Source organism: Sturnus vulgaris, chromosome 5 (assembly GCF_052056855.1).
Source record: "Sturnus vulgaris isolate bStuVul1 chromosome 5, bStuVul1.hap1, whole genome shotgun sequence".
Classification (NCBI taxonomy): domain Eukaryota; kingdom Metazoa; phylum Chordata; class Aves; order Passeriformes; family Sturnidae; genus Sturnus; species Sturnus vulgaris.
In genome coordinates, this window is record NC_142247.1 from 47,373,199 (window position 1) to 47,386,551 (window position 13,353).

Sequence of the window (13,353 nt, forward strand, 5' to 3'; positions counted from 1 at the left end):
TTGTAAGTTCTGTTTTTCTGTACATCTCTCAGAAGGGGTGAAATTTAGTCAATGTTGGAGACGATCTACTTTCTCACAGCAAAGGAGGTGGTATGTTGGACAAGATTGAAGAAGTAGTTGGATAGAAATAAAAAAGGGAGAGCAAAACTTTCTGGGAACTCTGATATTAGAAAAACTGTACAGTTGGAGTAAGCATTTTTGACTTTGTGTTCCACTTTTCCTACCCTGCCTTTTCTATAACATGTCCATGGAACAAAAAAAGAGGCAAAATGTTGCAGTTCTTCTGAGAGATACAAATATCCTAGAAAGCTGCACATGGTCTTATTAAAAGACTATGAATTTTTTATAGAATTTTTTATATCTGGGTATAAATACAGATACATTAAAAATGTTTTTTATAAACACAGAAATGGTATATATTAATTATGACATGTAAAAACACAGCTGTTGTTGATTGTACATTTTTCATGTGTGCCTAAATCATGCACACTGAGTACAGCTGTGATGCTTGGAGGAGCCTATCTCTGTTGGCAATCATCATCACAGTGTAATGTGCTGTAGAAGATGTGTGCTAAACAAGTCTGTGGGAGAAGAGACACAAGCTAGATGACAGATGCACACAAAAGCTTTCTGAAGAAATGTAATTTTAGTCTTGGACACAGGAGATCTTAGGTGCATGTGTCACAAACCCTGGGTGGCTGTGATGAATGGTTTTTTTGGGTGCCTGAGTTGAAACTCTGATGTTTAACTTGCAGCAGTGGTAGATGCTCACAGCCCAACCTGAAAGCTCAGTGCATGCTGGATTTTGATCAAGTTTAATAATAGGGCTAAATCATCTGAAAAATCCTATTCTAGTTGTCTCCAGTTGGCCATTTTAAATTACTAGTTTCTTTTTTGCCTTAGTCTTTCCATGTCTCACTTGAATTTTGAGCACCACTGTGAAATTGAATTCAGGTTGTGGAGCTTTTCCCTAGGAGGGAATTAAATAGTCCTGTGGGAACCAAATTTGAATTGTATTTGCTAAAGGAGAGGTGAGGCTATGCATGAGACAGTGCAAAGAACAAAACATGGAATATCTTCTCAATTAGTGAAGCAGCATGCATTCTGCTTGTTGGATATAGCATGGGCTCTGTAAAGAAATTGTTTGGTCATGTTATTAAAACATTCCTATTTTTAGGTGTATATGATATGCAAGAGGACACTGAGTTAAACATTCATACGTATTTCTTAATACCTGAGTTCTTTGCAACCTGAAGGTTCAGTTCACGTGTGCAATTTACCAGCACTAGTGTGTTGCACGTAGAGGTATTGGCTGGGATTTTGCTAAGTACTGTGTGGACTCCCTAAATAACATGTTCATGTGCCAAAATGCCTAGCATTCATGGACTGATGAAAGTGTAGGTAAAGGGGAATGCTGATCATCTAAGCAGTCGTTGCATGATAGAGTTCTGAGGTTTGTAGAAAATTTCAGCTGGGGAGGGAACTGACAGCCAGGATCTCTTATTCAACAGTGAACTGTTTTGAAGCCTGAGAAGAGATTTTTCAAGAGAGCCAAAGTGACAGTACTTAGGATGTGTATTTTCTTAGCCATTTGGAGAACTAAATCTCTTGTTGAGACTTTCTTCTCTCTCTATCTGAATGACTTTTAGCATATTTTGAGGATGAAGTGTTGCCCTATTCATATTTGTCTAGAATTCATATCATCATGAAGATTATACTCTCAGCTTCATGTTTTGGACTGTGGCACAAAAGTTCATGTGTACCTCATGGATCATGCCAAATATAAAAATAAACACCTCTAACTTCTTGACACCAGTCATTTACTCCTACCACAGCATTTCTTGCTTGGTTTGGAGAAGACGCCTACCTCCCTTTTCCTCCAGTGGGTCTCTTGAGCCAGCCCCTGTTGTCCTTTTAATTTCAATATTTCACATGCAACACTTCTGTTTGTTCTCGTTATTTCTTGAAACCTCTCTCATGATTCTCTGTAATCCTCTATCAGAAATACTCTTGTCTTGGAGGGTGTGCCATACCTCTCTTTATGACCACTGATCTATTAGCCTGCTGCATTTTTGCTCTTTGCCTTAGTTTTTCTGATTTTGTATTTTATTCTCATTGGTTTTGGGAGAAGGGTTGCCACTTTGCTGTGCTAGTACAGTGCTTGGCAGAGTACACTAAGATGCTAAGGAACTATTATAAGAGTAAACTAAGAATGATTTTCAGATACTTTCAACCGGCTGTGCTCAGGAAGAGGAAAAAGGAGAGTGGGAAATGTCCTTGCAGGTCCCTTGGAGCAGAGGAGGGATTTTTGGTGACTCGAGAAGCTAGAATGTGTCAAAAGAAAGTAACTAGTAGCACAATACTCCCTGATCCTGGTAGGGAATTTGTAACAGTGACTTGGAGAGTATCCAGGTGAGATTTGCCCAGTCCTTCATCCCTTCCTTTCAGAGTATTGTTCATCTGGAATGACAGTTGTCACTATGCATTGTAAGAGGCAGTGTTAAAAAAGTGTCAGATGCAGTTCTTCAGAATTCTCAGTGCTAAGTGCAGTATGTTGCTGTCGCTGAAAACCATCTGTAACACTACAAACTGGTTAGACTGGCTTAAAGCCTAGAATAACTCTGAGTAGTTTATGCAGATCTAAGTGGTGATGGAAGGGATGTCAGGTTAATCACCAATGTCGGCTTCCAGAGGAATAAAATGATGGATTCCAGAGGAGTGAAATGACCAGCCAAAGGTCAGCATATCTTACTGTCTTAGAGCAGCTGAATATTCATCATGAGTCTGGGATTTAGAGGTGATAAAAATCATGAAGTGCAGCCTTAGAGGCCATGCCCTATTTTGCTGGTCACCCATGGCTTGATTTCCCTTCCACTTAGATGCTGATAGCAATTTGAGACAATTAAGGGCTAATTACTGGCTTCACTAATAGCTCTCATTTATCCATGGCTTTCATAATATGCTACCCCAGGGGTACCTCGACCCAGAGGTGCAAGGGGCAGCAAAGGGAGGCTCTGCACAAGGTGATGTGGGGCCAGTTTTGACATAAGTTGTCAAAACGGGCATTTGAAAGTTGTATTTGCCAAGGGATTCTGGATTTCCAGGCAGCTACCGTTTTAAAGGTTTTACCTGAATGATGCATGCACAGTAAGCTGGGAGGGAGCTGCGCTTTTGTGTTTGTGAATAGAGAGGCTCAGAGAGGGTTGAAAAAGAGCAATGTCCTCTCTCCTGAGTTAATATTTAGACAACCCTACCTATTTTTTTCCCATAAAGATTCCTATTTTTGCATTTTTGTACTTCCCAGGAAGCTTTGGGAGTAAGCTCTCCAGAAACTTAAATATGGTGTCTAGTCCTTGCTCTGCCATTAACTCTGGCAGAGCTGCTGGCCTTGGTGTTCTTGAGCTTCTGATTACAGGATATGTATTTTTCATTTTTAATTCCTCGATATGTGTTTACTTAAATTACCTCCTTCCTTGCCAGTGGCGGAGGTTAGGTCCCACCACAAAGTAATTTCTAGCACTGGAGATGTACATTCTTCTTCCAGGCGCCCAGCTTCTGCCCAGTGCCTGTGTGGTCTTAATAGCAAAGACGCACAGCAGCACAGAGGCTGTAAGCCTACTCTTGTTTTTGTTACCTGTTTGCAGCTGAACTCTGTTGACATCCCACCGTCTTGATACACTCAGCTGTGAATGGAGGGTCTTGTGTAGCCTTGCAGAATGCTGGTGGCACAGCCACAACCCCATGGATGCCTCCCAGGACGTTGGTGCAGCACGCAGTTAATTCAAAACTCTGTTGTTTTTACCAGCCCCACTCTCTCCCTCTCTAACTTTCATATATGCAGTAAAGAATCTGTTTGGAGGCAGTAGAAAGCTTTGAAAGAAAGATCAGCACTCTTTTATCTTTCATGTATATTTGCCTTCAGATTCCAGTTGCTCTATTTAATGGATACGCCTCTCACAACTACTGCTCAGTAGGCTATGAGGGCTGTGCCACATGCAGTTGGGATGCAGTGCCCCTAATATAGGATGTTCTCCTGCAAGAGGAAAGATTAAAGTCTTTCAGTTGGAATAGGAAGTTTTCTAAGGCAGAATTGCAATTGACAAAAATGCATTTGATTATTTTGTATTTTTAAAGGGGGTTGTTAATAGCTTTGTGGAATTGTTTCAAAGGTTGAGTCTTTCCAAGTTCTCAGTCCTCCGTTATACTTCAGACCTGGGAAAGTAAGTCCTTTTTCAGCAAAAAATGGAATGGAAACGGGGAGCTAAACTTACCATGCTGACCTTCTTCCAGTTCTTGACAATGCTGGGCAAACCCTTCAGCTTTGTCTAGAAAAAGGTTGCATGGCTTTCTCTTGAGTAGCGAGCTTTCAGTAAGTGGAGTTAGAGGATAATTCTGCCAACACGTGATGCATGTTTCATTGCTATCAGATAAAATATGCATCCTGTGCTGTGACTTCCCAGAGGGTCTGTGAAGGAAATTAGCATGATGACCGTGGCACTGGTGCTCCTGTGAAATCATCAAAGCCTATATCCTCTTTTGCATATACTAAATGAATCCTTGGGGAAAAAAATTGAAGTTATGGGTGTGACAAATACTTTGTTCTTAAAAGTATAATCTCACCCTTTGAGCTATTGGCTGCCTACAAGCAGTAGAAGAAGCAGAAGTCTGGCTAAAGGCTATCTCTAGGAGGAATAAAACTGATTCAGCAGGCACTAGCCTGTTTAAGACACGGCTCCCTGGCTGCTTTACCCAGTGGTTTGTTTAGTCTTGTTCTGCTACGCATTAGCAGCTTTCAGCAATGCACAGTGATTAGTGCCCTGCGTTTTTCTTTGCTGCTCCTCTGTGGACCTTGGGGCTAGGATTAGGTTACAGCCCTGAAATGTCATGGTTGTCTGCATTGACTGAGAGCTGAATAGTAAGGACGGAGTTTTGTTGATAGACTGAAATGTCTTCTGTGTTTGTTTCCCTTCTCTGGAGAAGGAATGACATTATTTTTGTTTGTAGTCTTTCTGTTTCTGATCTAAACATGTGGTGTCCAATTTCCTTCCCTGGCAGGTGACCTGGAAAATGAGGAATGGTGTCTGGCTACAGAGTTTACTCCAGCTGCAATAAAGACTGAGCCAGGGCTGTGTGAGACATCAGGCCTTGCTCCCTCAGTCAGTCTCACCGTCACAGCCACGTCGGTGGAGGGGGACCAGCCTGAACTACAGATAGATGCCCTGGTACTGCAGACTCTCTGTTCTCTCTGCACAATTGGCTGCAGCTTCTCCCAAGGCTGTATACCAGTGTAGCCTCCTTGGTACCAGAGCTTGGCAGTTCAGGGTGCACACTGCAGTCTGCTTTAATGGTTTTTAATGTTTGCTGGTGTCCCACTGTTGCTGTAAGAGCTTATGTTTCAAAACACTTGTCTGCATCTTTAGCTTTTAATGATTGGATATACAATTTTGTCTTCTGTGCTAGCCCAAAGCCCGGGGCTCTTGGACTTGTAGAAATGTTTGAATAGTTTCTAATGAACCAGTTGCACCTGAACCGACTAATCCATTTGCTCTATCAAGCCTGTGACAAGCTAAGTGTCTTTCATAAGAATTTACTTTAGTGCTGCCCTGCCTTCCCCTAAGCAGAACAAGACTCCTTGTTTGGATTGACTGGAGAGTTTCTCTGTTTGCCTGCGAAGTTGCTTTTGCCAGATATGTGAAGCTTTGACATTTGAAGCTGCTGCTACTTCTGCACCAACCAGCCTCACATGGAGCTTTGTGGTGCATTTCTGACCACAGCTGGAGCAGCCAGTGGGCATTCTGAAGAGCTTAGTCTGGCTGTGGCTGGGTTAAAGGAGAATGAACTGCAGCAGCTGGTGGCTCACCAGGGTCCCCAGCCAGTGGAAGAAGAAGCATGGCTGTTGTCAGCCCCCAGGATGCAATGTCAGTCCAGGCTGGAGGGAGTTGATATATGCTGAAAATACATGTTTCCATTTGTATGTGGATCAGAAATATGTGCAACAGGAGTTATTTTATGAGAAACTGAAGAAAGCTAAGCACAAGTTTCCCATGATTTTGTCCTAGCTTGAACGTGCTATTCCCAGGATGTAGCCCTGCTGTAGCTTGGGATGCTGTGATTTGCAGAGTATTGGGACTTGCTGGTGGCTCACTGCTGTTGCATGAATTAGTTACACAGGTTACTGAGAGAGATTTTGGCTGCAATTAACCTGCAGGAGTGCCAGACTGGCTTCCTCAGGCCTGGGGCTGTAGCACACAGATAGGCTCTGGGCAGCAGCTTGGCAGCCTGGTGCCCCAGTCTTGTCACTGGGGCAAGCCAGGTGTCTTCCAAACTTCAGTCAGCAGTGACTGTCTCTTTTCCTGCTCCTCAGCACTGTGAAAGGAACTTGGGTCCCAAAACCTGGTGCTCAGTGGCTGGCACCTTGCTCTTGCTCCCAAATGACAATGGCCCTTAACAGGCTCTCCCTGACTCCCAGGGATGTTTCTGTCCTTACTCAAACAGACTGTGCAGTCCAGCAAATCCTAGCAGCAGCTCTGTTGCTTAGAGAAGTAATTGGAGTGGGTTACATGTTAGCTTTCAGTCTGAAATGTCATCTGTGAGACGTAATCTTTTATTTTAGCTAAATATAGTAGTAGTAATAAGAGCCATAGTGGGAGTACTCTGGGCAGTATTCTCTGTTGCCTGGTTTAGCAAACTGTGTGAAGCAGTTAAAGTTTTTCCTGTGGCAGAACAGGAGGAGAGGAAACCTCTCCATTTAAGGAGAAGTAATCCTTGTGTCCTTCTATTAAGATTTTTAAGATGTGTGCTCCAGGTTTTCATGCTCTTAATTTCTCTTTTCTAGATGAAACCACTCACCCAGAAAGTTCTTCCAGAGATTAAATTGGAGCCCCATGAAGTGGATCAGTTCCTGAACCTCTCTCCTAAGGAAGGTCTGCTAACTACCAAATGAACATATAGGGGGAGATGGACAGAAAGTACAATAAACGTACTTTACCCTGATTAAATATTTGGATTTCTCATTCACCATGTTAGCTTTTAGGCTGAAGCAGTTGTTTTATAGGGATTCAACTCAGGCTATTGAAGAGCCAGAGTCTCTCTGAGCCTTTATGTGAGGCTTTTTATTTTTTCTTTCTCCCCCCCCCCTTCCCCCCCACCCTTTTCATCACAAAGAAAACGATCCCTTTTCCTGTACAGGGTATTAATAATTGTGCTGAAGGGAGCTTTAATTAATTAAGTACAGGATTATTTAGGATAGAAAAGAAATAAATTTGAGGAGACTTAGTTAAGGTATGAGAAACTTTACTGTTAACCTCCGATGCAAAAGCAGGATGTGAGTTTATATGAGAATAAAAGTTAGGTGAATCTGTTTGTAGCATATTAGTTTTAAGAACAATCATTATGTCTTTTTACTACACTCCAATGTGGAAGGAGGAGCAAAGATCCCTGCCCTGAAAGCTAAACACAATTAAAGCCAAGAACACTTTGGAAGAGCCAAAAATTAGGCGTGAAATCTGAGCAGAGAACTGCATTTCAATTAGAAACACTTGATATTCTGTTAGTGAATTCATTTCTGTAGGTAAGTAGTAGGAAGCTCTAGGGAGACAAGCAAATGATGTAGCAGGTGGATAAAGGGAGGCTGTATCTCAACTCAGGTGTAGATTTGTTTGCTCACTTTATGGGATTAAGGGCCTTTCGGTTTTTCAAATATGTTTCTTCTTCTGGCAACTGCAAGAGCTAGCATGTGAGACAAAAAGAGTATTATAGGTGTTTTTATTACTATTTTTCTTCCATCCTCCCTCACCACCCATTTGATCTTTTCAACTCAAATTTGCAGAGCATAACGGAGGTGGAAGGTGGGAAATTAGCCCTGTATCTTCCTAGTTCAAAATTCAATTCCTGTAAATTTAGCTCAGAGAGAAAGTGACTTAGTTACGGCTGTTTTGAGCAGCTGCTAAATTGTCCATTTAATGAGAGAGGTGAGATGTGCCCCATTTCTCTCAGACCAGACCCATTTGATCGTAAGCAGCACTCTGACAATTCTAGAGCAGGTTCTTTTGGCTGCAGTTGAGGTTATCTTATGGCCCTGGATAGACAGTGTGAGAGAGGCTCCTGTGGTGGCTGCCTGTGCTGCTCCTGCTGGATCTGTGCATTGCAGCCTTTGCTGTCACTAGGCTGTCAGTCACTTCTCAGCTGTGCCAAATCACATCCTTAGGAGACCTTTCTCTTCTTCCTGATGATATGACTCCTTGGATGGGATCCCTTCCCTTGCAAATACTGGGAAATTGTTTAATCCATGGCAAAGTTAGAAAATACTATTGTTTTCGGAGAGAAAGTATGCTGGCTCAGAGCCCCTCTGTTAATGTGGTTTCCCAGGAAGAGGGAACTTGTACTGTGCATTATACATGAGCCTCAAAGCATTTGAAGATGGAGCTGGAGTGTAGGTAGACGTGACTGGAGCATATGCACAGAGCCCTGTTTTGTCTGTCAAACCTAAAGATAGCTGCTGCATTTCATTCCTTCTTTGGAGACCTGCGTGCTCCAAACCTCTTCCAAGTTGCCACTCTTGCTTGATCCATTTTTTAGCAGACACTCCTAGTTTTGGAAACTGTGGTGGTGGCAGCTGTAGTGGCAATTTAAATCAACACCTTAAACCCTTGTGTTACTTTGTCTCTCTTGCCATTTAGCAGTGGATCCCCTGCACTTGCCTCCCACCCCTCCGAGCAGCCATGACAGTGATTCCGAAGGGGCACAGAGCCCAGCTCGATCACTCCCTCCTTCCAGCCCAGTGCAGCTCCAGGCCACGACTAAGGTTGTGTCGCGCACAGCTTCAGTGCTCTCCAATTCCCCTCTCCTGACTGCACCACATGTAAGTTGAGCTGCCTTTCCTCCGCCATTTATCTGTGTCTTTTTTTTTTTTTTTTTTTTTTTTTTTTTAATTGACAGAGATTTGCCTACTTTCTGTTGTTGTTTCAATGAATTAATCTCTGGTCAAAACTGCAGATCCAGTAATTCTTGCTCACTGGTCTGTTCTGTTCCCACAGGGAACAGCGTGTGCCTCTCCTCTAAGTTGGTACAGGGTTCACTGGTGTTATTAGGTTTATCCCATCATGGACTTGTGTTTTGCCTTAGAGCCCAGCCCTGCTGGGTTGACCTGTATATGGTAGATCTGCATCTGTCCTCTTGTCACATCATTAGCAAGTGGTGATCTTTAGGGAGGGATTTTCAGTAGTGTTTCTCATATGTCTTTTTCCCTGTTTGAGCCAAAGGCAGTTCTACTGTTGGCCTCAGTGTGTACAGAGCTGGGCCAAGAGCAACTGTTTTCAGGGAAAACTTGTCCCAAAGGTTCGAACTCTGAATGGAAGGTACCTGAAAGGTTTTCCACACATTCCCAATTGCAGGAGGCTGTTCCAGTAGGCCTAGTCCTCTCTGAAGTGAAAGACCTGCTGCCTCTCCTCTTTAACAACCTTTTCTTCTAGGACTGTGTGCACTTCCTGTTTTATTTTATTTCATTTCTATGACCCTTGAAGAAATTACAGGGGACTGGCCCCCTCATCCTGACAGAAGAAGAGAAGAGGACGCTGATAGCAGAGGGCTACCCAATCCCTACCAAACTGCCCCTGACAAAAGCGGAAGAGAAAGTTCTAAAAAAAATCCGCAGGAAAATAAAAAACAAGGTAAATGTCAGTTAGCTTTGCTGGGTGGTTCCTACTTGTCCTTCATTTTAAAAAATGCGGCTGCATTCTGCAGTAATGGTCTGTGGTACTGTTCAGCACTGTAAGTTGCCTTTTAGAAAACAAAGTGCTTTACTTTGTTCCTAAACACATCCATCAAATTGTCTGTCAGTGTGAGTGTGCCTCAGAGTAGGTATTTACCTGACCCCATTAACAATGGAGTATTTAGCAGGCAGGGTATCAAGCTGCTGTGGCTTGGCTCCATTTAAAAATCAGTACAATCCTACCCTTATGGTAGGCAAAGAGCTCTGTATTCTTTGCATGGTGAGGAAGGTGTTTTCTGTTACCTGCTTTAAAATATGACTGTGTCTTTCAGTGCACTAGTCTTTTGATCACTGAATTCAGTGACTTGTAAAGTAGATACCAAGGATACCAAATGCCCCGCAAGTATTTTTTTAAATTTATTTTTTTTCTTCTGGCATGAGGAAGATCCTAGGGAAGAATGCAATTTTTTTCAGACTTGGCCAACTCCGTTTTCTAAAGGATTTTAGCGTGTCTTTTGTGGTTACTATGTTCTGCTACTGGTTTTGCAGATATAGGTGCAAATTTGGACACACTAAATTGGAATTTGGTCTTGTAATGTGCTTTTTCAAAATTTTCTGAGGTGATCTTGTGTATTTCATGTACCAATTACGTAGAATCAGAGTCATTTATATTGAGGAGAAATCTGGAGGTCCTTTGGTCAAAGCCCTGGCCTAGAAAGCAGGGTCAGCTTAGAGTAGGTTGCTCAGGGTCTTGTCCAGTCAGGTTTTACTGTCCCAAGGGGTGATGAGTCCCCTGTGTCACTGGGAGCCATGTTCCCATATGAGGCCACTCTTGTGCTAAAAGCAAATAAATAGAATCCCTAATGTGTGATTGGAACTTCCTTTGGTGCAACTTGTATTTGATGCCTCTTGCCATTTTGCTGTGTGCCCCTGGGAGCTCTGACATCATCTTTGCTGCGTGAGATAGTTGAAGAGAGTAATAGGATTCCCTTCTTGTCCTGGCATGCTTATTGTAGCAGAGATCTGCCTCTGGGCTTGCTTCTGTACATCCAGAGGGTTTATTTCTGAGCCCTGGACTGCACTGCTGTACTCAACTGTGGTTCTGCAGCCACTGAACAGAAGGGTAAGAACCACTCCTCTGGAGCTGCTTACTGCAGTCTCATTGATGCAGACCCATGTTTGGTTGTCTGCTTTTCCAACAGGGGCACGCTGCTAACAGATGTTTGACTTGTTCATCAGGACCCCATGTCCTTGTCCGCAAATCCTTTTGAATACATTAATGGGCTTTTTCTGTCCCAGATGCAGGACGTCGTCCTGGGATCATCTTTTGGTATTTGTCCTAGGGTATCCTCTCCAGATGAATCTGATTTACTTTTTAAGGTTAGCAGGGGATGGTCTTTTTTGTGTGATTGAAAGGAGGAGTCTTGCTTCAGAATGTGGAAATAGATCAAGTCAGTGCTTTGCTTGCCAGTAATAGAAATGAGAACAAGACAGAAGCTTGAATCTGATAACACTGGGGTTTTTTAGCAGTTTATTAATTTGTCTCTGATGCTTTTGTTTTCTGTGCAAATATTTGTTGTTTTTCCTCCTTTTTCCTTAGATCTCTGCCCAGGAAAGTAGAAGAAAAAAGAAAGAATACATGGACAGTCTGGAAAAAAAGTAAGCCAGCTTCCTTCCTGTTTCAAGCAGGCCAATAGTACTAGCTGTGGGACTGGGAAGGGATCCAGCTGTGGCTGCTGGGACAGTTCCATGCACAGAGTTCCAGCTGCCATCTCGTGGCAGTGACTGAGAAAAGGCCTTGCTCCTGGCAGCTGCTTGTCGGAGTCGGGACTGTGCCCGCCTGCAGGAGGTCGCTAACGTGCCAGGAAACACTTTGCACCTTAAATTAGGCAGCCTTTGCCTAAAAGACCCAGCCTTTGCCTCAGGCAACTGGCTTGGCCTAGTGGACAGGCAGTGCTTAGGGAAAGGTGGATCCAGAGTGAGTAAATTCTGTCTTCTAGTGCAGATGAAGACAGAAATAGGAAGTGGGTGAGTCAAGACTGCCTGGGAAAATAAGCAGGACGCGGGAAAATAGCATATGGCTTATCGACTTCCCTTAGCAAGCAGGAATCCAGTGAGTGATTTGTATCCCAAATTAATATTTCTTCCAGGAGATGAATATTCTAGTATTAGTCTTATGCAATTCATCAGATGGTTCTGTTAAAACCCTTGTACCATCTATCCTTGAAGCAATTTCCATCTTTCTTCTTATCTCTTTATAGCTCTGTCTCACTTCCTCAGAGTTACTCTTCTGAAGTTCCACCTCCTGCATCGCAGAAATCAAGGCTATTTCCTTTTCCCTTTTTTCTTCTCGAAGCTATTTGGGATAGTCCTGTTTGTCTTCTTAGGAGTCACATATTTTACTCAGCCCTCTTACACGTTATATGGCAGTCCCCTTTAGTTTGGGGATTTCTAGGGACAGTTTGGAAACGGGTAGTATCTTGGGACAGTCTTTAGCACTGTTTTTAATCTTGTGGCTTATTAGTCCTCATCAACTTGTAATTTGAGGCTCTGATTTCAGAAGCGTAGCATTTGCCAGTCAGGTAATTTAACTTGTGCTGTGTGTTTCACACAATGAAGTGTGATTAAATATTACGACTAAAGTTCATAGGTGTAATGTTTCTTTAAATGTAGGCAAGATCATAGAGAAGCTCCCAGAGAAAGCCAGTTTGGCTTGTTTTACAATCCCTTGAATAAATAACGGATGTTTTTATATTTCTCTTTCATTGTGCTGTCTCCAGAGTTGAGACCTGCTCAAATGAAAACAGTGAGCTGCGTAAGAAGGTTGAAGTCCTGGAGAACACAAACAGGTAAGGTATGGAGATCATCAAACAAAACTTGGTAGCGGGATGTTACCATGAAGAGTGAAAATGTGGAGTTAAGAGATCAACTGAAATGTGAACCATAGATGTGTCTGACAAGGGTTCATGTCCGAGAAAGATGTGGAAGGCCAATTATTGTGACTGCAGTGGGATGTAAAGCACGGAGGTTTTGATGTCATGTCTTAAACTGCCTCCCCAGCCTGTGCTGTGCTTGAGAAACCTTTTAGCACTCTTCTCTGAGTTCTTCCACTGCCCAAGGGAATGCAATTAGTAATACAGGACAAAAACCCCCTGCAGTCCAGCTCTCCCAGTTGTCTTTATTGAGTGAAATTTTGCCAGGAAGCCTTAACCTGAGACATGACTCTTGCAGAAATTACAGTGATGCAACTCAAGAGTCATTATTAGTTCTTTATGCACTACTAGATGTCATTGCAATTATTGTGCAGCCTTCTAAGCGTCTCACACTCCAGAATTCCCTTCATTTGGAGGGGAAAATCACCTTCTTGCTTCTTTGTTTCTGAAGAAATGGGTGACTCAGTGGTGGCTTTTTCAAAGGACACATGGCAGAAAATATTGAATAGCTAAGCTTTTCATTGGGTGTTAGCTGAGGGTGCAGTGCCAATCATGGCTTATTCCAGTGTCAGTGTGGCAAATTCCAGTGAGTAGGTACTAGATGAGCGTACTCTTAACACTTCCCAGTTAGAGGCATTTGCAGTGATGGTTGAATATTACAAAGGAACATGATGGTGACACTGAAGTGCGGGAGGAGGTCGGATTTTGAAC

General features: G+C 42.9%; 1 protein-coding gene across 3 annotated transcripts in view; it reads left to right on the forward strand.

Annotated features, from left to right (window-relative positions):
• LOC106856333 (cyclic AMP-responsive element-binding protein 3-like protein 2) overlaps nucleotides 1–13,353 on the forward strand; it is a 69,261-nt gene that overhangs the window by 45,911 nt on the left and 9,997 nt on the right. For 2 of the 3 annotated variants that reach the window (XM_088165676.1, XM_088165679.1), the window contains 6 exons: nucleotides 5,056–5,222; nucleotides 6,836–6,923; nucleotides 8,679–8,860; nucleotides 9,522–9,668; nucleotides 11,310–11,368; nucleotides 12,490–12,558. In XM_088165676.1, the coding sequence (XP_088021802.1) occupies nucleotides 5,056–5,222; nucleotides 6,836–6,923; nucleotides 8,679–8,860; nucleotides 9,522–9,668; nucleotides 11,310–11,368; nucleotides 12,490–12,558 (712 nt within the window). The remainder of the gene's footprint in view (nucleotides 1–5,055; nucleotides 5,223–6,835; nucleotides 6,924–8,678; nucleotides 8,861–9,521; nucleotides 9,669–11,309; nucleotides 11,369–12,489; nucleotides 12,559–13,353) is intronic. The other variant, XM_088165678.1, reaches the window with a different exon arrangement.